The 24,853-nt window shown below is 37.3% G+C and overlaps 1 protein-coding gene across 6 annotated transcripts in view; it reads right to left on the bottom strand.

Annotated features, from left to right (window-relative positions):
- Window positions 1-24,853, bottom strand: part of LOC102116928 (tubulin-specific chaperone cofactor E-like protein) — a 167,610-nt gene that overhangs the window by 107,513 nt on the left and 35,244 nt on the right. For all 6 annotated transcript variants that reach the window (XM_045370899.3, XM_045370898.3, XM_045370895.3 and 3 more), the window contains one exon: window positions 23,458-23,574. In XM_045370899.3, the coding sequence (XP_045226834.2) occupies window positions 23,458-23,574 (117 nt within the window). The remainder of the gene's footprint in view (window positions 1-23,457; window positions 23,575-24,853) is intronic.

Below are 24,853 nucleotides of genomic sequence, written 5' to 3'. Positions count from 1 at the left end.
TGCTGCTCTGAAGCTTATTTTAAAGCACATATACCCATTAAAACATATAAGATTGCTGGACACAGTGGCTCACACCTGTAATCCCAGCACTTTGGGAGGCTGAGGCAGGTGGATCACGAGGTCAGGAGTTCGAGACCAGCCTGGTCAACATGGTGAAACCCTGTCTCTACTAAAAATGCAAAAAATTAGCCAGGCGTGGTGGTGCACGCCTGTAGTCCCAGCTACTCAGGAGGCTGAGGCAGAAGAATCGCTTGAACCAGGAGGTGGAGGTTGCAGTGAGATGGGATTGTGCCACTGTACTCCAGCCTGGGTGACAGAGTGAGACTCCGTCTCAGAAAAAAAAAAATGCACACATATATATAGATATAGATATAGATATATGAATGATTGAAATCTACTTAGGTGGGACTTCAAGATGTCAGGATTTTAGCAAAGGCAAACAAAACAAAACAAAGCAAAACAAACAAACACAAAGCTGCCAGGACTTGAAATTTTCCAAGGCTCTAAACTGAAAAGGTAAGATGATTCAAAGTCTAGGGGTATCTTTTCCCCACCCCATATCCTAGTATATGCCTTCAAATAACTGAAACTAGGTTACGAAAATTTAACAAAATCTCAGAAAAGACAGCAGAACCCAGTGGTCAAATAAGAACTGAACCCAAGTCTAGAGATGTTTTACCTTCAGACTATAGAAAAGTAAAATTGTAATACCCTAGCTCTCATATTTTGCCTAGGAGTAACAAAAGAAACAATGTCAAAGTGTTCGAAGAGAATTTACTCATACTACATTTCAGCAAAGAGATGACATGAAGAGAAGTGACCACTTCAAGCACAAGCAAGATGATGAGACACAAAATAGCAACAGAGCACATACCACAGCAAAAAGAATAAAGGAGAGGAACACATAATAAGTAAAAGACAGAGGCAGAACTCAATCTGAGAGAAAACACAACTGAAGAAAAAGAAAACACTCCACAAAACTCAAAAGTCTAGAAATTACTAAGTACTTCAATATAAAACCAGCACTCAAAGATAAATGATAAACTGTAGAATGAGATGAAAATGGAGACTGCAGAGCTAAAGAAACAAACTGAAGAGCAAAACACCACCGACACAGACCCAAATAAATGAATTAGAAAGAATGGCCCCAAAATATTATACCTAACCTAGTGCTTTGGTTTGAATGTGCTCCCCCTCACCAAGCTCATGTGCTGGAAACTTAATACCCAGTGCAACAGTGTTGACAGGGGGCACCTTTTAGAGGCGACTAGGTCACAAGGGCTTCATGAATAGATTAATGGTGTTACAGAGGGAGTCGGCTAGTTATCCTGGCAAAAGTGAGTTCAGCTCTCTCTTGCTCTCTTGTCCTTCCTCCTTCCATCATGGATAATACAGTAGGAAAGCCATAGCCAGATGCTGGCACCCTGATACTGGATTTTCTAGCCTGCAGAACTGAGAAATAAATTTATTTTCTTTATAAATTACCAAGTCTGTGGTATTGTTATAGCAACACAAAATGAAGTAAGGCATCACGTTTTTTCCAGAAATAAATTTAATAAGCAGATATTCTAAAATGAGAAATAAGAAATAGAGCACCATGAGTCCTTCTGGTAAAAAACAAAAACAAAACCCCACTACTCAACACTGAGATTAAAGAACTAGGGATAAGCCCTGAATCTATTTAAATATAAAACTAAAACACAGTAACAACTGTATACTCCTAGACTCATTCATACTTGACATTATAGCCAACTGAATTAATCTCAACCATAAACATATTTGTACACAAAATTATGACCTACATTCAGAAATTAGCCTATCTTCCATAAATGGGCAAGTACATCTAAAAATTAAATGACCTATAAATCAGACACTCTGAAGTCTTGGTTTTCTCAAAATCAACATGTTCAAAAACAACTGCCAGTCCCCAACTGTGTCCTCTTCTAGTCTTTCGTATCTCAGTAAGTGGCACTGGAAACTATCTAATTATCCTAGCCAGAAAGTGGACAGTCATTCTTATTTATTTCTCTCCTATCTCTTCTCTACTTCTTTCATTCAATCAATTACCACATCCCACTCATCTTCCTACATATCCCATGAATCTATCTGCATTTCTCTTGTTCACTCACCTTATAAATTCAGGCCACTATAATTAATAACCTAGATTGCTACAATTTTTTGTGGCTGCATAAACTAGATGAGCTTTCTCAATATCTGTTTCACCCTCCTCCTGGTAGGCCTTCCTGTATTTCAAAGATGGAAAAGCTGAAAAATACATTTCCCATACTCTGTTGCCAATGAGATTTAGCTTCTATCAATCACAGCCCTGGAGAGAGGCAGTAGATCTAGTAGATATAGTGTGGAAACAGTTTGGGTAGAGGCTTCCAAATGACTAGATCACACAGTTCAAGCAGTCTGTTTCTAGAGTCAACGACCCCAGCAGCAGCTTGCTGATCTCCAGATCACAGTTAAAGTGATGTGATCAGCACCAGGGACAGCAGCTTGTGAATTTTCCCTTTACTTGAATCCTTACAAAGGTGAGCAGTGCCCTTGGTGGGCCAGTTCCATGGTACTACTCTAGAGTCAATCCTAGAGAGGAGGCCTAAGTCTGCTCCTCCAGCCCTTCCACAGATTTTGTAAGCACTTTATTCACTGTCTGAAATCCCTTTCTTCTTAAAAAAGCTAATGGCTTTCCATGATCTCAGGATGGCCCAAGACAATTCTTGTCTTTATGATAGCCACAGGGTTTGTTATAAAGCACAAATTGTATCCCATCACTCCTCTACTTAAAATCACATAATACCCACCAAAATAAAGTCCTAACTCTTCAACATGATTGTGGTAGGCAGAATTTTGGCTCCCATATCTGGGTAGGCCTAATCTAATCATATGAGCTTTCAAAAACGGAGTTTCCAACTAGTAGCAAAAGAGGAAGTCAGAGACAGTCAAAGCACCAGATTTTGACACACCATTGCTGGTTTGAAGATGGCACACATGGAAAGTGTAAGAGAGAAGAGAATTCTGCCACCATTCTGACTGTACCTGCAAAGAGATTCTCCTCCAGAGCCTCTGATATAGAAAATAGCCCTGCTGACATATTGATTTTGGCCTTGTGAGACCCTAAGCAGAGAACTCAGCTGAGTCACACTGTGCCCAGACTTCTGTCCCACAGGACCGTGAAATACTAAGTAGGTATTGCTTTAAGCCGTTATGTTTATAGTAATTTATTATAGCAGCAATAGAAAATGAATACAGTAAGCATAAAAAGCCCTTCATGATCTGGTTCCTTCATAACTTTCCAACCTTATTTTGTGTCATCACCATTACCATTTTCTGCACCTTCCTTTCCACTTGTTAAAATCTTAAAATCAATGTTTATTTATTAATTTATAGGTAAGGCCAGCAGACTTTTATAGATGGGTTAGGCTTTGGATGCGGGCTTTGAGAATATTCACTATTAAATAAAAAAGAAGCAAGTGTACTAGAGTTGTGATTCACTATACATACTGAATATGTTCCCTTAAAAGCTACATAAATAAAAATCATGGTTTCAAGATAATCTGTTTTCTCCCAATTTTCTTATTTTCCACTTATCTTTAAGCAGGAAAAATTAGTAAATATAAGAAATCATGATTTTACAAAATGTCCAGTAAATTTCAGAAAGCAATTCTGTCCTAGTCTTTCAACTTATATATTTTATTCATTATCCAAAAGTCCATCCAAACTGAATTATACTGCATGCATTGTACGCCTGAGCTTTTCTTAGCATGAGTTCCAATGTCTTCCTGAAGTTATACTCTGAAGAGGTAGATGGTTTCTGCTGACTAAGCATTCTCTGAAATTAATGATTTTGATTTATATTCTACCAGTCAGTATCTTCATCTGACCATTAACAAGTATTTAATATTCATAAGCCCCACTTCTGAAGAGGGCAAAATGTAAATAAATCTACTTTGGAAAATATTACCAATAAGGATGTATTACAATCATCAAATGCTAAAATGTAACGTATGCCATGTTCAGAAGTTCTCTGGTGCATTCCACCATGACCTTCTAACAGAAAATGGCCAATCACAAGTAAAACAAAATTTACTACAAACAGCATAAAGGCCAGCATAACCACGTGGGCAACTGAGAGTGATAAATGGAAACCAAATGCTAGCTGCAACCCTGTGAAGAATACCACCCACAGGCAAACTGGTGTGTTTTTTTTTCCCTTCTTATTAAATAAAAACACCCACTGAGAGAAAAGCTTCTTTCAACTTTAGGGGTCTTTGAATCCTAAGCAGTTAGAAATCAGGCTACCAGCAGAGTGGGGTTGAAGGTGATACTAACAAAGAGAGGAAGAGAGAATGAAGCCATCTGCGGTGGAACCAGGCTAGCTCTACTCCCAGTGCAAATAAGCAAACCTTCATACACTCAGGTCCTGGTCCATGGCACACCTGTCTAATGTTACATAAGAGCAGATTTTAGCAGCACAGTGGTCATTTTTAGGAGAGGTATGCCTGTTTCTCCATCTTGCCAATCCTCACTCTTGATTCCAAGACCTGGGGGCATTTCCTCAATCACAATTCAGTCAGATATGACTCCAGAAGAGGAAGATGCGGTACACTATTTGAAAAAGACCACAGGTTCCTGCCATATGTCTTAGTCTGTGTTTCTATTTATTATAAAACCTAAAACAAACATTAATTTGTTCTCATGTTTGATTAGTCTTATAAATGATCCTAAATAAACAGTATATATTTTACATAATTTTTAGGAAATTGTAAAATGAAACTCTGTCTAGAATCAGGGACTTTCCAATGGCAGAAAGCATCCAGATTTGGACATCAAATCTCCAAATTCACAATCTTTAGGAGCATCCTAGGGAAAAAATAAAGGGATTTACATTTTCTGCAGGTGCCTACGCCACAATGGGATCATAAATATCCCAGAAGTACTCTATTTATCCCTTACAACTGTCTAGAGGTGTATTCATGGGTAGCTTATGTAGTAGTCTCAAGTTAACAATTCTGTTAATCAATCATTCCTCAAATGCAGACAAATATTGAATCAACCGAAGTCTTTACTCTAGGTAATGCTGTATTACTTCAAAATAAATCCCTAATACATGTATCTCTTTTTTAAAGAAATGTAACAAATAAAACATGAAAAATCCCAGATGGTTCACTTGGTTAAACCAAACCTTGAAGTTTAATTAACTATAAGAAAAATATGGCCAGGTGTGGTGGCTCACACCTGCAATCCCAGCACTTTCGGAGGTCGAGGTGGGTGGATTGCCTGAGGTCAGAAGTTTGTGACCAGTCTGGCCAACATGGTGAAACCCCACCTGTAGTAAAAATACAAAAAAATTAGCCAGACGTGGTGGTGTACGCCTGTAATCCCACCTACTCAGGAGGCTGAGGCAAGGGAATTGCTTGAACTGGGGAGGTGGAGGGAGTAGTGAGCTGAGATTGTACCACTGCACTCCAGCCTGGGTGACAGAGCGAGACTCCGTCTCCAAAAAAAAAAAAAAAAAAAATTATTGAGTTTGTTTCCCAAGGCATTGGGAGGGATTCAAAAGTACATTCAAAACATCTTCTGACTGCTGTTATCTAATGTCTCTTGCTACAGTATGCCTTCTCACTTTTGTGTGGCATCATATCCTGGGACATCAAAGAAACCTCCTTAACATTCTACAACTGGGACTTGACAACCTACTCAAGGTTTTCTCAAGGTCACCAACATTCCACTTATTAAAACACATAAGCATCACATTTTACAGGTAGAAGGAATCTTAGAAACCATCTATTACATACTTTACAGATGTAAAAATTGAGACCCAGTTTGTTAACCCAAAGCCTCATAACTAGTGAAAGGAAAGGTGGAGATTAGAACTCAGGTGTTATTCTGAGACTATCACTGTTTTAGTTTCATCATCTTAGTGGTTTGCTGCAATAGTACATATTGTTCTAGAAATTATTTTCTCATTCCTACATTTCAAATGTCCCCATTCAATCTCTCTTCAAGGGTTCTCATTTCTCTTATTACCACCTATACTTGGGTAGTTCTAAAAATTCACTCCTGAACTCTCTTTTCTTTTTATGAGTTCCACCACAGAGCTCATTCCACCTACCTGAAGCCACAGATGTTTCCCACTTGTCTTCCGCAAATGTCTACATTTCACCTACCTCCAGAATTATTTAATGTCACCTTTCACACATATAGCAAAGTATCTTGAAGTGAATTTAGTATTTTTCATTTAGTTTTTCAACAGAGCTTAAGTCATGGAACTACATTTGTTTCAACTCACTATTTCTTAAATTCAAGTGTTATCAAAAATCATCTAGTAATGGATAAATAGAATGCGATCTATTCATATGATAGAATACCATACAGCAGTTAAAAGAATGATTTTAATCCACATTTATCAACATGTTGCACTTTTGCTCCAGACACAGAGTAAAAATTGATAAAATGTAAAAGGTTGAAATCCAAGAAGATATAGCCCAGGCTCAAAAATGATAAGCATCTCTATGGACCAGAAACTGAACAGAAATACAAGTCATAGAACTAAAACTACAAGACCTCCAGGCTAGAAATCTACAGCAGCAGAAGCAGTAAGGAGTGCAGGTCACACAAGGCAAAGGAGACTGAATGTGCTTCATGGGAGGCAGGGGAACTAGAGCCAGGTTCCCTGCTTGAAGTAGGGGTAGAACTGGGTGCTGAGAGGCTGTGCATGAAATGAGGATGAAAAAAAGAAAACTTGTGCAGATCCACTGCCTAAGGCTACCTTTGTAGAGCAATGGTTCTAATAAGTAAAAGAATAAAAAGGTAGCTCCACCATCAGGAACTGAATTAAATCACTTGGTGCTTAAGACTAGGAATATGTACTATCTCTGTAATTATTGCAGGACAGGTTCTCCAAATTCCATTATAAGAGCTGGTTCTGGACCAGGAGTTAGGTGAGCTGCTTAGAGGCAAAACCATTAGACAGGGAGAGGCAAGCTCCAGCAGAAAGACATAACAATCCAAAATGCGTATGTATCTAAAAACAGATATGTACACAAGAAATAATGAAGCAAAAACTGGTAGAACAACAAATAAAAATAAACAAACCCATAATTATAATTGGAGAAATCAACACTCCTCTCAGTAATTGATAAAACCAGCAGAAAACTGTTAATGATATAAAATACCTGAAATATAAAACATGCCGACCAACATCAGAATGCACATTTTTTTCTAGTACATATGAGATACTGACCAAGAAAGACCATATTCTAAATCGAAAATGTACCTCAAATATACCACAACAGACTTTAAAAGAATTGAAATAGTACAAAGTACATTCTCTAACTATAATGAAATTATACTAGAAATAATTAATAGAAAGATGAGGAAAATCCCTGGAAAGATAAGGAAAATATCTGGAAAATAAACAACATACTTGTAAATAACCCAGTGAGTCAAAGAGGAAGTCACAAGACAAATTAGAAAATATCTGAATTCAATGAAAATTCAAATATAACAAATCCCAATTACAGAATGTATCTAAAGCAGTGCTTAAAGGAAAATTTATAGAATTAAATATTATAATAGAAAAGAACAGTCTCAAATCAATGATCTATACTGAAAACACCATAAAAAGATGAGCAAATTAAATCCAAAGCAAGAAGAAGGAAGAAATAAAGATATGAGCAGAAATCAATGAAATGCAAAAACTAAAACAGAGAAAACACATAAAACCTGAAGCTGGTTCTTTAAAAAGGTTTGTAAATTTGATAAACCTGTAGCTGGATTGATTAAGAAAAGATGATGCCAATACTGGAACTATAAGAGGGAACATCACCACAGACCACAAAGACATTAAAGGCTTATGATAAGCAAATACTATGAAAAACTTTATGCTTAAATAAAACAATTATAATTCAATTCAACAATTATAATTAAATGGGTGAATTCATTCAAAAATACAAACTACTAAAGCTCACTCAAGAAGAAACAGATAACCTGAATCATGCTATATGTCCATTAAATAAATTTAATTCGTAGTTAAAACCTCCAGCAAAGAAAACACCAGACTCAGATGGCTCCACTGATAAATTCTACAAAATATTTTAGAAGAAAATAACACTGTTCTACACAAACTCTTCCAGAAAAAAAGGAGAGAACACTCAAAAATGAGGCCAGCACTACCCTGATATCAAAACAAGACAAAGACATTATAAGAAAATTATACAACAATGTCCCTTATAAGCATGAACACAAAAATCCTTAACAAAATATTAGCAAATCAAATTCACCAACATATAAGAAAAGATAATACATCATAACAAGTGGGATTTATCTTGGGAATTCAAGGCTGGTTAAAAGTGCAATTAATATAATTCACTATATTGATACATCAAGAAAAATGGTATAGCCTTTTCAGTAGATGCAGAAGAAGCATTTGAATAAATTCAGTACCCATTCAGGATAAAAGCTCCAGCAAACCTGGAATAGAAGGAAATGTCCTTAATCAAATAAAGGTCATGAACAAAAAAACCTATAGCTAACACCACTTTTAGTGGTGTAATGAATGATTTTTTCCTAAACAGGGAAAAAGGCTAGGGTGTTTGCCATCACTACTCCTATTCCAATACTATACTGGAGGTCCAAGTCAGTGTAATAAGGTCCAAAAAACAACAAAAATGTAAAAAGTCATACTGGTTGGAAAAGAAGACATGCACTGTGCTAAGTAACAGATAATACGGTTGTCTACAAACAATTTATTAAAAATCTACTAGAATAAATAAATTTATCAAGGCCATAGAATACAGAGCCAATTACAAATACCAACTGTAATTCTATGCCTAGCAGTGAACAACTTAATTTGAAATTTTAAAACAGTACTACTTATAACAGGACCAAGATACATGAAATCTTTAAATAAAATGTAGCAAAATATGTACAGAATCCTTATGTGGAAAATACACAACACCAGTTTTTTAAAGAATACTTAAATAAATGGAAAGAGATACTGGGTTCATGGACAGGAATAATCAATGTTATTAAGATGTAAATTCTGGCCAAATTCTTCTATAAATTCAACACAATCCTAACCAAAATCCCAGAAGAATGTTTCATAGACTTCAACAAGCATACCCTAATATTTATATGTAAGGCAAGGAATTAGAACAGCTTAAACCATATTGAAAAATGTCAAAGTTGAAGGACCCACACTACCTTAATTGAACAGTTACCACAAGGCTACAGTCATCAAGATGGTGTGGTACTGGCAAAAGGATAGAGACACGGGTCAATACACACAGAATACAGAAATACAGGCCACCTATCTGATTAGTTTATTTCTGACAAAGGTATAAAATCAATTCAATAGAAAAAGGATAGTCTTACCAGTGAATTTTGCAGGAGTAACTGGCACCCATATGCCAAAACAAAACACTTAATCTATATCCTACACCATATAGGAAAATGAACTATACCATATAACCTAGGTGTGTGGTAGGCTATACTATCTAAGTTTATGTAAGTACACTTTATGATGTTCACATGACAAAACTGCCTAATGATGCATTTCTCAGAACGTATCCCTGTCATTAAGCAACACATGACTGTACTTAGGTGTAAATCTAATAAAAGACGAATAGGACTTGTATGTTGAAAATTACAAAATTCTAGTGGAAGAAATCAGAGAAGGCCTTACAGAGAGACATACTGTAATCATGCATTGGAAGGTCTCACATACTAAAAATATTAACCTTCCCCAAACTGATCTATAGGTTTAATAAAATTCTTGTTAAAACTTCAGCCAAGTTTTCTTCCAGACAGAGATAAAATTAGTCCAAAATTTATATGGAAAAGCAAAGGCCCTAAAATAGCTAAAACAATCTTGAAGAATAAAGTGTGAAGAATCATTCAACATGAATTAAAGTTTACTATATAGTCACAGTAATCAAGAGATTGTGATACTGTTCACAAACATACAGATCAATGGAACATAAAAGAAAACTAGAAATACACCAAAACAAATATACTTTCCTGATTTCTGAAAAAGGTAGAAAAGCAATGCAATGGGGAAAAGACAGCCTTTTCAATGGACAATGCTAAAGCAACTGGACAACTATAGGCAAAAAAAAGTGAACCTCAACCTAAATCTGTTGGGAAAAGCTGAGTGTTGGGAGAAGCTGAGGCAAGGTTTGCATGTCTGACATAATGTAAGTCTTGGAACATGTCCGGGGTCCAGGGTCTAAAACCCCTTGTGGCCTTTGGAATACCGAGCTCTGTGCTAAAGGGTGGAAGGCTACCTGATGCACTATAATCTAAGCCCAGGGCATAAAATCCCTCGTGGCTTGGATAGAATCCAGGGTTCGTGGCTCCTTGCTCCTTGCTCTCCCAGGATCGATTGTATCTTGAGTTAAAAGAACCTGCTCTCCATTATCTCAAGTAGCAGAGCAAATGCTAAACCATCACAGCTATAATCGTGTGCTTGCCCTTTCAACAAGGTTGAAAAGCCACAGTATGAGGGAAGAAATAGCAATTCACACTAACAAAGAACCATAAAATGCTACTTTATATTTCAATGGAGATATAAAATATGAAAAACAGACATCAAGGATACAAATCAAATTTCTGCTAGGGGTTACTTTTGGAGTAAGAGGTAGGACTGAGATTAGTAGAAAAAAGGCACTCCAATTTTATGTATAATATTTCTTTTTAATGAAAAATAAACTCAAAGTAGAATAAAATATTAACTATCATCAGTTCTGAACAGCGTGAACATGAATGTTTTATTACTCTCAATAATTTTTAGTAGTGTTTTACTGACAAAAAGCAAACAAAAATGAAAAAGATAAAACTGGCCCCCTGCCCTGGCCAAAACGAAAGTTCAGACAGCGAAGACAATTTTCTCCAAGCCCATGACTTGGGAGGGCTGGCTCTCACTCCTCTTTCCTTTGCAAGTATATCCAAATACTTGTATGTAACTCCAATCAAGATTAGGAAGGTAGTCTGTCTTCTGCTGGGCTGGGAAAGTGGCAAGAAGTCAAAATAAAGTCCAAGGTAACTGGAATGACAAAGGCTGTAAGCAACAGGGAAAGCTAACATTTCAGAGGCTCTCCATGGTGCACCAAAGAAAATGCCCCTTTTGTTTCTCCTCAGACTCTCGGCTGAATGTGAGGAGTGCTGTGTCATGGCCCTTGTCAGAGGATGATGGAGCATGGCAATATGGAGAACCCCAGGAGACTCATGTCCAGTATAGAAATGTTCCTTCACAACAGCAGGTCCTCTGTTTGGAAGGAATATGAGGTAACGGACACAGCACACTAAGATTTCTCCAGCATCCAAGACAAAATAAGCCTTCATTGAGGTGGTGTCCAAATACAGGCTGCTGCCTGCTCTCACAATAACATGGAGATACGATCAGCTCTATTTAGAAAAGCCATTAGTCTGAAGCAGGGAAAAACATACTCTCCGTATTTTAAAAAGCATACCACCAATGACAATCAAGTCAGCATTTGAGGAATTCCTAATGTAATCCTTGCCATCATAAAGGATTTCCCAGGACATAGATCAGGGATTACTCGGGACAAACAGAAAATAAGGTATCAAATAAAAGAAAAGGCAAAGAAAAGCCTCTAAGAAAACCTGTTTCTGGAGTTGCCACTGTCCCCGACAATGGTACTTCCTCTTTCCATCAAATAATTGTTCACTGGAGCTATTTTCTTATGACTCCTCCTTATGATAAGCAAAATTTTAAAGTCTGAAAAGGCACCCTAAATCAATGCATTTACTTCCTACCACTGTCCTCAAAAACAAAAAGAAATCACTGAGTTCCCAAAGATACATGATAAGTTGATTTCTAAAAGTTACATTTTTTTCTTTTTTTCTCTTTAAAATTAAAGAGGATGACTGTGTATTAGGTAAGCACTAAAGAAGCAATTTAGATTCAATTTCTCAGATTCAATCTCTCAGAGGAAATGGAGAGAGAAAGTAAACACAAAATGAAGGGAACACTGAAAAATATAAGCAATGTGGGCAGACATCTGATCAAGGGCAAGGCAAAAACAATAAACATGTACACTTTACTATGTGCCTGACCCACAAACATGGAGGTTTCTTTCTCTCTAAATGGTATTTCTATACCCTCAGAGAAATCAGAGCTATAAACACCAGACAACAAGTACAACTTCACGATGTGTTTTCTGGGGACCAGTTCAAATTCTAGAGTGAAATTCAGTCTTAATACACATAATCTCTCTAAAAAGACATAAGCAACCTCCACCACATATATCCTCCTTTACTATAGTCTTGATTATTAAGTTTCTGGGTCTTTCTCAGCTGCTGCTTTTTTTTTTTATTATTATACTTTAAGTTCTAGGGTACATGTGCATAACATGCAAACATGTGCGATGTTGGTGTCTTGCACCCATTAACTCGTCATTTACATTAGGTATTTCTCCTAATGCTATCCCTCCCCACTCCCCCAATCCCACGACAGGCCCTGGTGTGTGATGTTCCCTTCCTGTGTCCAAGTGTTCTCATTGTTCAATTCCCACCTGAATGAGAACATGCGGTGTTTTGTTTTCTGTCCTTGCAAAAGTTTGCTCAGAATGATGGTTTCCAGCTTCATCCATATACCTACAAAGAACATGAACTCACTTTTTTTATGGCTGCATAGTATTCCATGGTGTATATGTGCCACATTTTCTTAATCCAGTCTATCATTGATGGACATTTGGGTTGTTTCCAAGTCTTTACTATTGTGAATAGTGCTGCAATAAACATACATGTGCATGTGTCTTTATAACAGCATGATTTATAATCCTTTGGGTATATACTCAGTAATGGGATTGCTGGGTCAAATGGTATTTCTAGTTCTAGATCCTTGAGGAATCGTCACATTGTCTTCTACAATGGTTGAACTAGTTTACAGTCCCACCAACAGTGTAAAAGTGTTCCTATTTCTCCACATCCTCTCCAGCACCTGTTGTTTCCTGACTTTTTAATGATCGCCATTCTAACTGGTGTGAGATGGTATCTCATTGTAGTTTTGATTTGCATTTCTCTGATGGCCAGTGATGATGAGCATTTTTTCATGTGTCTGTTGGCTGCATAAATGTCTTCTTTTGAGAAAGTGTCTGTTCATATCCTTTGCCCACTTTTTGATGGGGTTGATTTTTTCTTGTAAATTTGTTCATCATCTTCTTCTATATACAAACCAAAATCTCTCCACTTAACTTCCCAACTTGAAACCTTTCAATGGTTTCCCACTGTCTATAAGAATAAGCCCTACTGTCCGAGCATAGCATACCAAAGTCTTTCGTGGCCTGCCCTGTTTCCTGCCTTCCTCCCCAGCATAATATGTATCATTACTTCCCAGTTATTGACTACTTTTTTTTTTCAGACAGACTCTAGTTCTGTCGTTCAGGCTGGAGTGCAGTGGCACAATCTTGGCTCACTACAACCTCTGCCTCCCAGGTTCAAGTGATCATCCTGCCTCAGTCTCCCCAGTAGCTGAGACTACAGGCACACACCACCATGCCTGACTAATGTTTTGTATTTTTAGTAGAAATGGGGTTTCACCATGTTGGCCAGGCTGGTCTTGAACTCCTGACCTCAAGTGATCCATCCACCTTGGCCTCCCAAAGTGCTGGGATTACAGGCATGAGCCGCCGTGCCCAGCTCCCACTTACTACTTTTCACTAGTCATATCAAACTGTTGTAGTTCACTGCACATAAAGACATTTCATACCTCTGTGCCTTTACTTCCTATGTACTCACATCTGTCTAGAATATTCTTCCCTCACTGTCGCCAGATTAACTCAATCGTTTTCCAGGAAAGTACCCTCTTCCAGCAGACCTAAGTCCTCCTTCGTGTTCTCAGAGTATAAAGCAAATACTCAATCATCTTACTGAACATTTGCTATACTGCCAGGCACCACTCTAGGCACTGGGGAGATGGCAAGGTACAAAACAGAGAAAGTCCCTACTCCTACAGAGCTTACAGTACCATTAGGGGAGATTGACAATATACAAGAAATGTAAGTCAGGTGTTGGTAAGTGACAAGAAAAATATGAACAAAAGGAGGCTAAGAGAATTATAGGAGACAGAGGTGTGCTATTTTAGACTGGGTGAGGAGAAAAGGAATCTCAGATAAGGTATCAGCGAGGGAGAGAATGAAGCAGGTAGCCTGGTGCATTCCAAACAGGGAACAAAGTGCAAAGGCCTGAGGAGGGAGTGTGCTTGATGTGTGTGAGGAAGAGTAAGGATAGTTTCTGTTTTTTGTCTGTTTTTTTAATTTGAGATGGAGTCTTGCTCTGTCACCCAGGTTGGAGTGCAGTGGTATGATCTCGGCTCACCACAACCTCTGCCTCCCGGGTTCAAGCGATTCTCCTGCCTCAGCCTCCCAAGTAGCTGGGAATACAGGTATGCACCACCATGCCCAGGTAATTATTTTTGTATTTTTAGTAGAGACGGGGGTCTCTCCATGGTGGTCAGGCTGGTCTCGAACTCCCGACCTCAGATGATCCGCCCGTCTTGGCCTCCCTAAGTGCTGGGATTACAGGCATGAGCCACCGCGCCCGGCCTCTGCTGTTTCTTTAAAAATCAACTTGAGTTCTTACAAACAGGCTGCTATGAGATGCACAGGCCTTAAGGGAGCAAGGGTGGACTCAGGGAGACTGGTCAGTAGGCTACTCCAATAACACAAGTAAGATATGATGAAGGATTTGGACTAAAGTTATAGGAAGCAGTAGTCAGATTCTATATATAGTTTTTGAAAGAAAAAAAAAAAACAGACTAGATGTGGGGTATGGGAGGAAAAAAATCACAAATGACTCCAATGTTTCTTCCCTAAACAATTGGAATAAATGAAAAAAGGAGAAAAACTGGCAGAGCAGTAGATATGGCACAGGGGACTAGAGGTGAGGGAGGCAGGGTAGGGGAAAAGACAGGGTATCAAAATTTCAGTTTTGGATATATTAGGTTTAAACATCCAGACAGAGATACCAAGTAGGCAGTTGGAAATCGCAGTCTGGAATTTAGGGGCAGATCATAGCTGGATGTATAAATCTGGCAGTTATTAGAATACAGAAAGCATTTAAAGCCTCAGGACTGGCTAAGTGTAGGGCATGAGTACAGAAGAGAAGAGGTCCAAGGACTAAGTCCTGGGGTAACTCAAGTTTTAGAGGTTGGGAACATGAAGAAGGCCCAGCAAAGGAAATATATGTCTAGCTTAGCTTCTTGAGAGTAGACACTACTGTTTTTGTCTCTTTATCTCTAGCTTGGAACCCAGTGCCTCTTGGTCCTTAGTAGGTATTCAGTAAATAAATTAAACTGCCTTTGAAACCCAGCTAGAATCTAGAGTTATTTCCTAGAAGTTCTCCTGGTAAGGCATGAGAGTCTAATAACTGAAATATGACCAGCCCAGTAAGGACATCTTTCCAGCTACCTGCAGCACACACTGAACTTATTCGGAAACAGCATACCACACCACTGCTACAAAAGCCACTAAGAAACAAGGCCCAGATGAAGGCTTTAAAAGAAAAAAGTCTATTGAGTGGAAAAGCAAACAGTATGATGGTCAAAGGCCAAGAATCAGAAAACAGAGACTTTTCCTCTTCTGTTGTTTCACAAAGTAAATAAACATGAGACATATGACTGATTGTTCAGTTTTTTGTTAGTCCATTATTGCCATAAGCAGCTAGAGAGGCTAAACTTCCAGCTCTACCTATCAGTAGAAGGCAATAAAAAGGATAATTGGGCACCTATAAGAAATTATAAAGCTCTTAATAAGTATGTCTCCCTTCAGTCTCCTAAACATTTTACTCTTTTCATCATAAAAATTCAAATGATTCAGATTTTGCATTTCATCCTGGAATAGGGAAACAGATATGTGAATCTCTGGATCATCTTTAAAGTCTTCTATTGCCAAAATGACTAATCACATAGAAACAGATGTGTGTGAATAATCCAACTGACTCACAAAATAACTTTGCTACCATAAAGGACATTCAGCTGATCATGTCGGCTCTTTATTCATAACCTCAAAGACATTTTGAGTAACTTTTCTTACTTTATGTCAAAGTTAATTAGAGCCATTTCATGTTTAACTGACACGAGAGGAAAATGAAAGGAAGAAGAAAAGCTCAGGGAAGTGAACTAGGAAGGCTGTAGTGGAAGTTAGAATCTACAGGAAAACTGGCCGGGCGTGGTGGCTCACGCCTGTAATCCCAGCACTTTGGAAGGCCGAGGCACGCGGATCACGAGGTCAGGAGATCGAGACCATCCTGGCTAACACGGTGAAACCCCGTCTCTACTAAAAATACAAAAAATTAGCCGGGCGAGGTGGCGGGCGCCTGTAGTCCCAGCTACTCGGAGGCTGAGGCAGGAGAATGGCGTGAACCCAGGAGGCGGAGCTTGCAGTGAGCCGCGATGGTGTCACTGCACTCCAGCCTGGTGACAGAGCGAGACTCCGTCTCAAAAAAAAAAAAAAGAATCTACAGGAAAATTGAGTTGAACACTGATCACTGATTTCTTTAAAAATTTCATTAAATGAAAAGGAATGTTTTCTCCAAATAAATGGATACCTCCATCCTACCTGGAAAGTAAAGCTCAATTTTATAAGAGACACTGAATGATGTAGAGGGTCAAATTCCACCTTTTACTAACTATACACAGTACTATGTGCTATTCACTGACATTTTACAGAGAGATTATGGATATAATTTGGAAGAGAAAGAGATAAGTATAATACTAATACTCTGTATATATATAGCTATTCCATAACAAATACATACTTCATAACAAATGCATTTTAATGCAACTCCTCTGCTGTTATTCGCCACTCACTCTGGCCATCAGCATGAATACTATTATAGTTCCTTTTTAAAAGCCTAATAGTTCCCGGTATACTGCAAGGGCTCAAAAGACATTTGCTGTGTGAATGGGTAATTCCACAGGGGACTTGTATGAACAACTACTAAGGAACTGGTACTATAGTAGATATATGCCAACTTTGGCTATCCAGCATCTGAATGCCCTTCTGACTGTTAGAAAACCAAAGATAGGTGAGACGCTGGAACCACTTCCTACTATACAAACTGAAGAGGAGTAGATATTCTCTTTCTCCATTCCTTGGAAGCTAGAACATGGGAAGCTGATATAAGACTGTCTAACCGTAACTGGGATTTTAAAGCTTCAGGAGTAATGCAAGGACACAAGGTCTAACAGAGATTATTCACAAGAGATACAGAAAAGCAAAGAAGTCAAAAGCATGGCTTTAAGTGTCTGAGGGCAATGAAGAAAAGCTCAGGGAAGCGAACTAGTAAAATGACTAATGTAAAATGACCAGTGTCAGAAGCATGTTGTTTGTATAGTGAGATAACAGAAACCTTGGCTGTACCTTGCTTCCCATCAATCCTGCTCAAACTTGAAATTTTCTGATCTTTTCTATTCTGTAGGCCACACAATATTCATTATTCTTTTACTAAATTCCTCTTCTACTTTGGTTGGCCAGAATTGATTTCTGTTGTTTGTACTAAGAAATTGGTACCAAGGAGTGGATTACAGGCAATAGTTCCTCAGGTAAGTAAGCACAATTTAGGATTGGTTTCTGGTCTAGAAGAGGCCAGTAAATATCCTATTAGTGTTAAAGGGATTCTGTAAGTCCTTGACATGGAGTAATGAAATAATTATCACCTGTGGTCACATGGACTGTTTTAGAGAGTGCTGTACTGTGCTGGTGATTTAGAGAGTGCTGTTGAGAACAGAACAATATGCGGGACATGAAGAATTCAAAACTCTGAGGTAGAACATCTGCTGTTCTGAGGATACAAAATAGCTTAAAGAAAATGTTAAGGTCAAATCTCCATAAACTAGGCTTTAGGCACAGACTGAAATGCAGGTACTATTAAGAAAATGATCTTTTTTCTCTTACAAAAATAGAGCTGATGTAACCAGAAAAACAAATGCACAGGGTTTGATGCTCTAGGTTGCTGAATTACAAGTCACTTAAATTTGCATACATATTGATACTATTACATATACAATGGAGAATTGATTAGAAAACAAAAAGAAGGAGAATTAGAATGGAGGTATACAGGAGGATTCTGACATGAGTAAGAGTATCCTAAATCTCTAATTCTCACTTAGGCCCCCCTTGCTAACTGGGTAGCCCCTCCTCCCCTGTCAAATGAAACTGATCTTTTCTTGCTTACAAAGGCAGTAAAATCCCCCTGCCTGAGAGAATTTTCTTCCAAGAATAAACTTATTCCTCATTCACTCTGCTCTACTAGCTCGGATAACAGCATGCTCAGTAGGGTTAATTACAAAACACCAAAAGAATTGCAAGGCTTTAGTTATTTATATGGAAAAACACATAGAAAATAAGTATGTGCCAGGCACGTTGGCTCACGTCTGTAATCCCAGCACTTTGGGAGGCTGAGGCGGGCGGATCACGAGGTCAGGAGATCGAGACCATCCTGGCTAACATGGTGAAACCCCTTCTCTACTAAAAATACAAAAAAATTAGCCGGGCGTTGTGATGGGCGCCTGTAGTACCAGCTACTCGGGAGGTTGAGGCAGGAGAATGGAGTGAACCCGGGAGGCAGAGCTTGCAGTGAGCCAAGAACGCACCACTGCCCTCCAGCCTGGGTGACAGAGCAAGACTTCGCCACAAAAAAAAAAAAAAAAAAAAGAAAAAGAAAAAAGAAAGAAAATAAGTATGATAATGGAGATCATTATTATTATTATTGTGTCACTCATGTCCTACCTCTTCTCCATTACAAATCCTAAAAGGACCCAGAAGATACTTCCTACTCTAAGACCTTGAAAATATAGTAGGAAGTAGAGCACCCATACATCTGAAAACACTTTATAGGTCAGGGATGCAGATAAGAGACACTGAAATCATGTTGCCCATTTCAATTTAATGAAGGATGGGAGAAACCAAGCAGTGGCATTGAACCACTAGTGCATGGGAAAGTAGGTATAATCACATAAATAGCAAGGCCAGAACAGCAAGTAAAATAGTCCGAATGCATGAATCTTTTGCAATAGCTAATTGGTCATGGAGTCTTTAGGATTAGAATAAACAGGTGGTCTATGAATCCGTTTCAACAAAAGCACTGAAGCAAAAGCAACACCACTTCCCTAAAAGGAAACAGAAAGACATTGCACCACTAAAAACTGGATGATGATTCCTTATCATATTCCCATTTAACTCTTCAGTAAGTATGCATCTTGAAGAACAAAAGTGATACCAGTTGTTCTTTGTCAGAGCAGACAGGTCTGCAAACTCAAGGGTAAATGTGAAAAACACAATACAGCTCATGATTACATCCAGTGACTAACTTGCAAAACTCTTATTTCATATTTCTAGGTTTAGAAGCTTTAGAACCCGAGAGGCACGTCTGCACTAGTGCTACAACAATTATTCCAACTGGAAGCTGAGACTTCCAAGTACTGAATTTAAGTTCTACAAATTACTAGGAAAAGTCGTCCCCTACCCACAATCCCCACTTAAAAATCAGCTTGTCAGCTAAGATAAGTAATCTTGACTGTCAAGGAGAAATGCAAGAGGGGTAATATACGAGTGTGGATGGAACCCTGGTGGTATCTGCTGGTATTACCAGGCCTAGTGGTAAAAAGTAATCTAAGACTACTAAAACCCAACACAAGTAAAACTACCAAGAGTGTAGATTTTACCAGAAAAGACTGAGATCCACCCCTCTCCCCCAACAAAGAGGTACAGAACACTGTCCAACAAAGTCATCTGCAGGCAAAGTTAGTTGCAAGCAAAGAAACAAAGGCAAATAATGGAAGAGGGAAGTCGTAAATACCAATTATAGCCCCAGTGTAGAAAAATGAGAGCATCAGTCCACATGTATATTTTGTTCTTTCCTGTTTCATGTAATTGTTTGTGAACTTTAACTAACTTTCCTTTTCTTTCTTCTCTATTTTTCCCATTATTCTGTAAACAGTATATACCAGGGTAGTTAAGTTTACAACTGAATCAACAGATTTAAAGATATGGAAATAAAGGATAAATGAATACCACCCAAAGATCCAAGACTGGGAACTAGATGCAGCAATTCATAAGACTTAGGTTATGTCATTTAAGGAGAGAGAAATGTATTTTCATTTGTGCAAGGAATGCATTAGGGAAGATAAGAATAATTTTTTTAAATGTAGTAATTTTTAAAAATGGGGAAAATGTATGTGTAGATATTGAAGAGTCCTAATAGAAGACAGTAATACACACTATTTGTTTTTCTGAATTGTTCCTATTTGAGGGAAAGTCCCAAGATCAGAGGAAACAAGATTTTACCCCACCTGCAGAAGCTAAAATGGAGCAGATAATCCACCTCCCTATATCTTGAGATGGGGTGTGAGTACATGTCCTAAACATAGCCAGTTGGTCCCATGTAGACTTTTGATTCTTGGGGAATGAAGTAAAGGTGTGTGAGAAAACCCATTAGAATATGAGCTCCATGAAGGTAGGAACTTTGTTCACTTCTACTAACCGCACCTACAACACTGCTAGTCACATGGTAAGTACTTAGTAAATATTTTTTAAATGGAGAAAAAAAAGGACAGTGAGAGATTATTTTCAGCACTCATGAGGGAATAAAAAGTCCAATGATGTAGCTGCTAGTGTCCAGTGGTAAAGTCCAGCATGTGGTGTCTAGAGATGACGCTGCCAGCGGCAATATATGAAGCACAACAAGAGTTCATACTGTATCTATCCTTGACTCCCTTGGTTCCTGTCTAAAGCTGGTTCTCCATCCTACCTAACAATTCTTTTCTTTTCCCAATAGTCTTTCAATAAATTCCTCTCCTGACTAAAGTTAATCAAAACCGGTTTCTATGACTCCCATTCAAGAATACCAACTAGTACAGAAGTATAAATGCACTTAGAATAATTATACCATCAGGGACAGAAAACAATTCACTGTATAGTTAGGTGCCACATGAAGACATTTTGGTCAACAGTAGACCACACATACAACAGTGGTCCCATAAGATTATAATGCAGCTGAAAAATTCCTGTCACCTAGTGACATCTTAGCATCGTAACATAACATATCACTCAAGCATTTGAGTGATGCTGGTATAAACAAACTTACTACACTACTGTATAAATGTATAGCACATAAAATTATTTACAGTACATAATACTTGACAATCAATGACTATGTTACTGGCTTATGGACTTATTATACTATTTATCGTTATTTCAGAGTGTACTCCTACTTATAAGAAAAAGAAATTAACTGTAAAACAGCCTCAGGCAGGTCTTTCAGGAGGTATTCCAGAGAAACGCACCGCTATCACAGGAGACAAAGACTCCATATATGTCCTGCCCCTGACAACCTTCTAGTGAGAACAGATGTGAAGGTGGAAGATACTGATATTGATCCTGACATCAGGATCAGGACAGTGGTTTGTGTGTGTTTGTGGCTTCATTTTCAATTAAAAAAAAGTTTAAAAAGTAGAAAAATAAAATAAAATTTAAAAAATAAAAACGCTTATATAATAAAAATATAAACAAACAAAATGCTTTTGTACAGTTGTACGATGTGTTTATATTTTAAGCTAGGTGTTGTTATGTGAGTCAAAACGTTTTAAAAAATTAGAAAGCTTATAAAGTAAAAAGGTTAAACTAAGCTAAGGTTGATTTACTATTAAAGAAAGAAAAAAATTGTATAAATGTAGTATAGCCTAAGTGTACATGTTGATAAAGTCCATAGTAGTGTACAGTAATGTCCTAGGCCTCCACATTCACTCACCACTCACTCACTGATTCTTCCACAGCAAACTCCAGTCCTGCAAGATTTTCATGGTAAGTGCCTTGGACAAGTATAGCAGTTTTTATCTTTTATACCATATCATCACTATACCTGTTGTATGTTTAGATGTATTTAGATACACAAATACTTACCATTGTGTTACAATATTCATTACAGTCACATGCAGTACAGGTTTACAGCCTAAGAGTAATAGGCTGTACCATATAGCCTAGGTGTGTAGTAGGCTATACCACCTAGGTTTGTGTAGGTATACTCTATGATGTTCGCAACATAAAATCACCTAACGATAAATTTCTCAGAACATGTCCCTGTCATTAAGCAATGGATGACTGTAGGTACATATGCATGTATGTATGTACATGTATATATATGTATACGTGTGTGTCTGTCTATATACAAAAAACCTTTTGTAGTAGACTAGAAGTTAAATAAACTGTGATGACAGACTTATGCTCAAAGCTATTTTATTTATTAATCTAACAAATCCATTAATATGTTAGATTAGACCAAATGAAACCAGATATTAAAGCATTTTTTATCTAAAAAAAATTTCATCTGGTTTAACCTAATATACCTAGGTTGTGTTAAATGATAAAGTAGTATCTATTTTCCCCTACTTAGTTGTTCTCAGATAGTTTTTAAAAGTTACCTTAAAAATCTTACTTAATTCATCTAATATTCTTAAATGCTTAGCTTTAAAACGCTACTAATAATACCACAAAATCTTGTTATATGGCACTGATTGAGACTTATAGAATGTTAACCCCCTTAAAATCTATAAACAAGAAACAACTTTGGGGGAAAAATAGACACATTCAATAAGAATGAATTAGAATCACAGAATGAATTAAAGTCACAGGCATTTTGTAACCAAAAGAACAACTAATGTGACTGACATTCAGGCTGTTTGTCTAAAACTCCTCCAGTCAAATGGGTATTCATATTACCCTTAAAGTCATTAAGGAAGAAAAGCGCATAACTTTTCCAGTAACCAATTCTAGTTACCAATACCCAGAAACCTGTTTTGGGGGTAATTTTTTTCTTGTATGTTTGCCCATATCGTACCTGCTACATTTCCTTTTACATTTACAGAATTAAAGTTAGTTCCTCATTAGACAACATTTATTAACTCTTCATATACTTAAAGTTAATTACTAATTTAGCCCTCAGCATTTCTCTTTATATTCACCATCCGAATTCCTTTAATATTTCCTCAAGAGTCTATTTTCTAGTCCTTTTCTCATATTCATATTCTGTGAACTTACTGCACATTTGCCAAATCTTCCTAACCGGAGAACTTAGTATATCCTAAAAGCAGATCCAACATGAATGAACAGACTAATCTGAGGGGTAGGTAAAAATGTACCCCAAAAAAGAAGATCAAAAAGGAATCAATGATACGGAGTATGCAGCAGGAGCTACCGGAATTGTCAAATACCCCATCATTCTTAATACAGGTGCAAAGCTAAAAGAAATATGCTGTAGAAAACGAGATAAAATAGGTTTGCTCTTGTGTTTTTTCCTTTTCTTTAAAATTTTTTTTTAACAAAGTTCTCTGAGAAGGGTCCAATAACAAATGATTACATTTTGCTCTAACACAAGAGTTCTTAACTGTCATCACCACGCTCTAAAGTGTTTGGCCAATGAGGAATTTTTTACCTGAATGGCACTTCTTCCTGTGGAACATCCACATAGTAACGAATAAAAAATCTCTCAGAATCTTCTCGTTCACCATCAGTAACAACGCTGCCATTAAGTTTGGATACTGATGGCAATCTATAAGTTAAAACCAAAATAAAGACGTATTTTAAGATACTTATATATTTAGCTTTAGAAAGAAACTAATTGGCTTGTGGGCCAGTCTCATTTTCTTGAAAGGACACATTTGATGTAGTTCCATTTGTATACAACTACTGACATGAACTAAAGTGGTCTAAACTGAAAAGACAAAAAAAATTGAATTTGACTTTCACGTGACACTGAACTTTCATAATCATACCTCCCCTTTCAAAACAAGATTCTAGGCAGCACTGTCCAACTTAGATTAATATAATGAAGCCACATATGTAATTTTAAATTCTTTAATGGCCACATTTTTAAAAAATAAAAATTAAACACATGAAATTAATTTTAATATTTCATTTAACCCAATGTATCCAGAATATATAAACATTTCAACATGTAATCAATATTTTTAAATGAGCTAATTTACATTTTTAGCCATATAAAATATTTGAAATCCAGTATTTATTTTACCCTTATAGCACATTTCAATTCAGACAAGACATATTTCAAGTACTCATAGCTACACATAGCTAATGGCTGTCATATTAAACAGCCTAGTCTAGAGAGTAGTCAGTAAAACTGGGTTATATAATTCAAGAATTAACTTATTATATTTGCAAAAGAATTGTGTAAAGAAAATAAAGCACAAGACCTACTGCAAGACGTATTCTTCTTCAAAGAAAAGTATGCTCACATTTATTTCTTCAGAAAGATATTAATGTGTACGTTAACAACTACAAAGCAGTAAGGATCTGCTAGGCATTAGCTTGTCACAAAGATCAACAACCTGTTTAAAGAACCACTCTTCTTTAGAGAACCTTAAAGCCTACAGTTCCCCTTTCAAAACTAGTATGTATAGTATACAAAGAGAAAAAAAGCAAAGCTCTATGGCCCTTGCATTTTAGCCCAAATCTTATTTCTGCTAAAGGTTCATACAAAAATAAATACTCATGGGAAATTCCCAATTATGTGGAGGCAGCGGCTGAGACACAAAAGGTAAGGGGAGTTAGAGAGAAGATAATAGTGGTGGTCATATTTAAGTCAATCTACATTCAAGAAGAAAATGCAGATGCTGCTCTCTTAACGTTTTCCACGAATGAAACAGTCCAAGTTTCAGGAATTTGCGATCTGAATAATCAATACGTTAACAGAGAAAATAAGGACAACCATAATAGAAATGATTCCCTACTGTACGTACTTTTACTTTGTGACCCCAAACAGGACTTCAAATATTCTAAGTATTAAAAAGCATAAAAACAGATTTGTAGAG

Source organism: Macaca fascicularis, chromosome 14 (genome assembly GCF_037993035.2).
Source record: "Macaca fascicularis isolate 582-1 chromosome 14, T2T-MFA8v1.1".
In the NCBI taxonomy this organism is placed as follows: Eukaryota; Metazoa; Chordata; class Mammalia; order Primates; family Cercopithecidae; genus Macaca; species Macaca fascicularis.
This window is presented reverse-complemented; position numbering and strand designations above follow the sequence as displayed.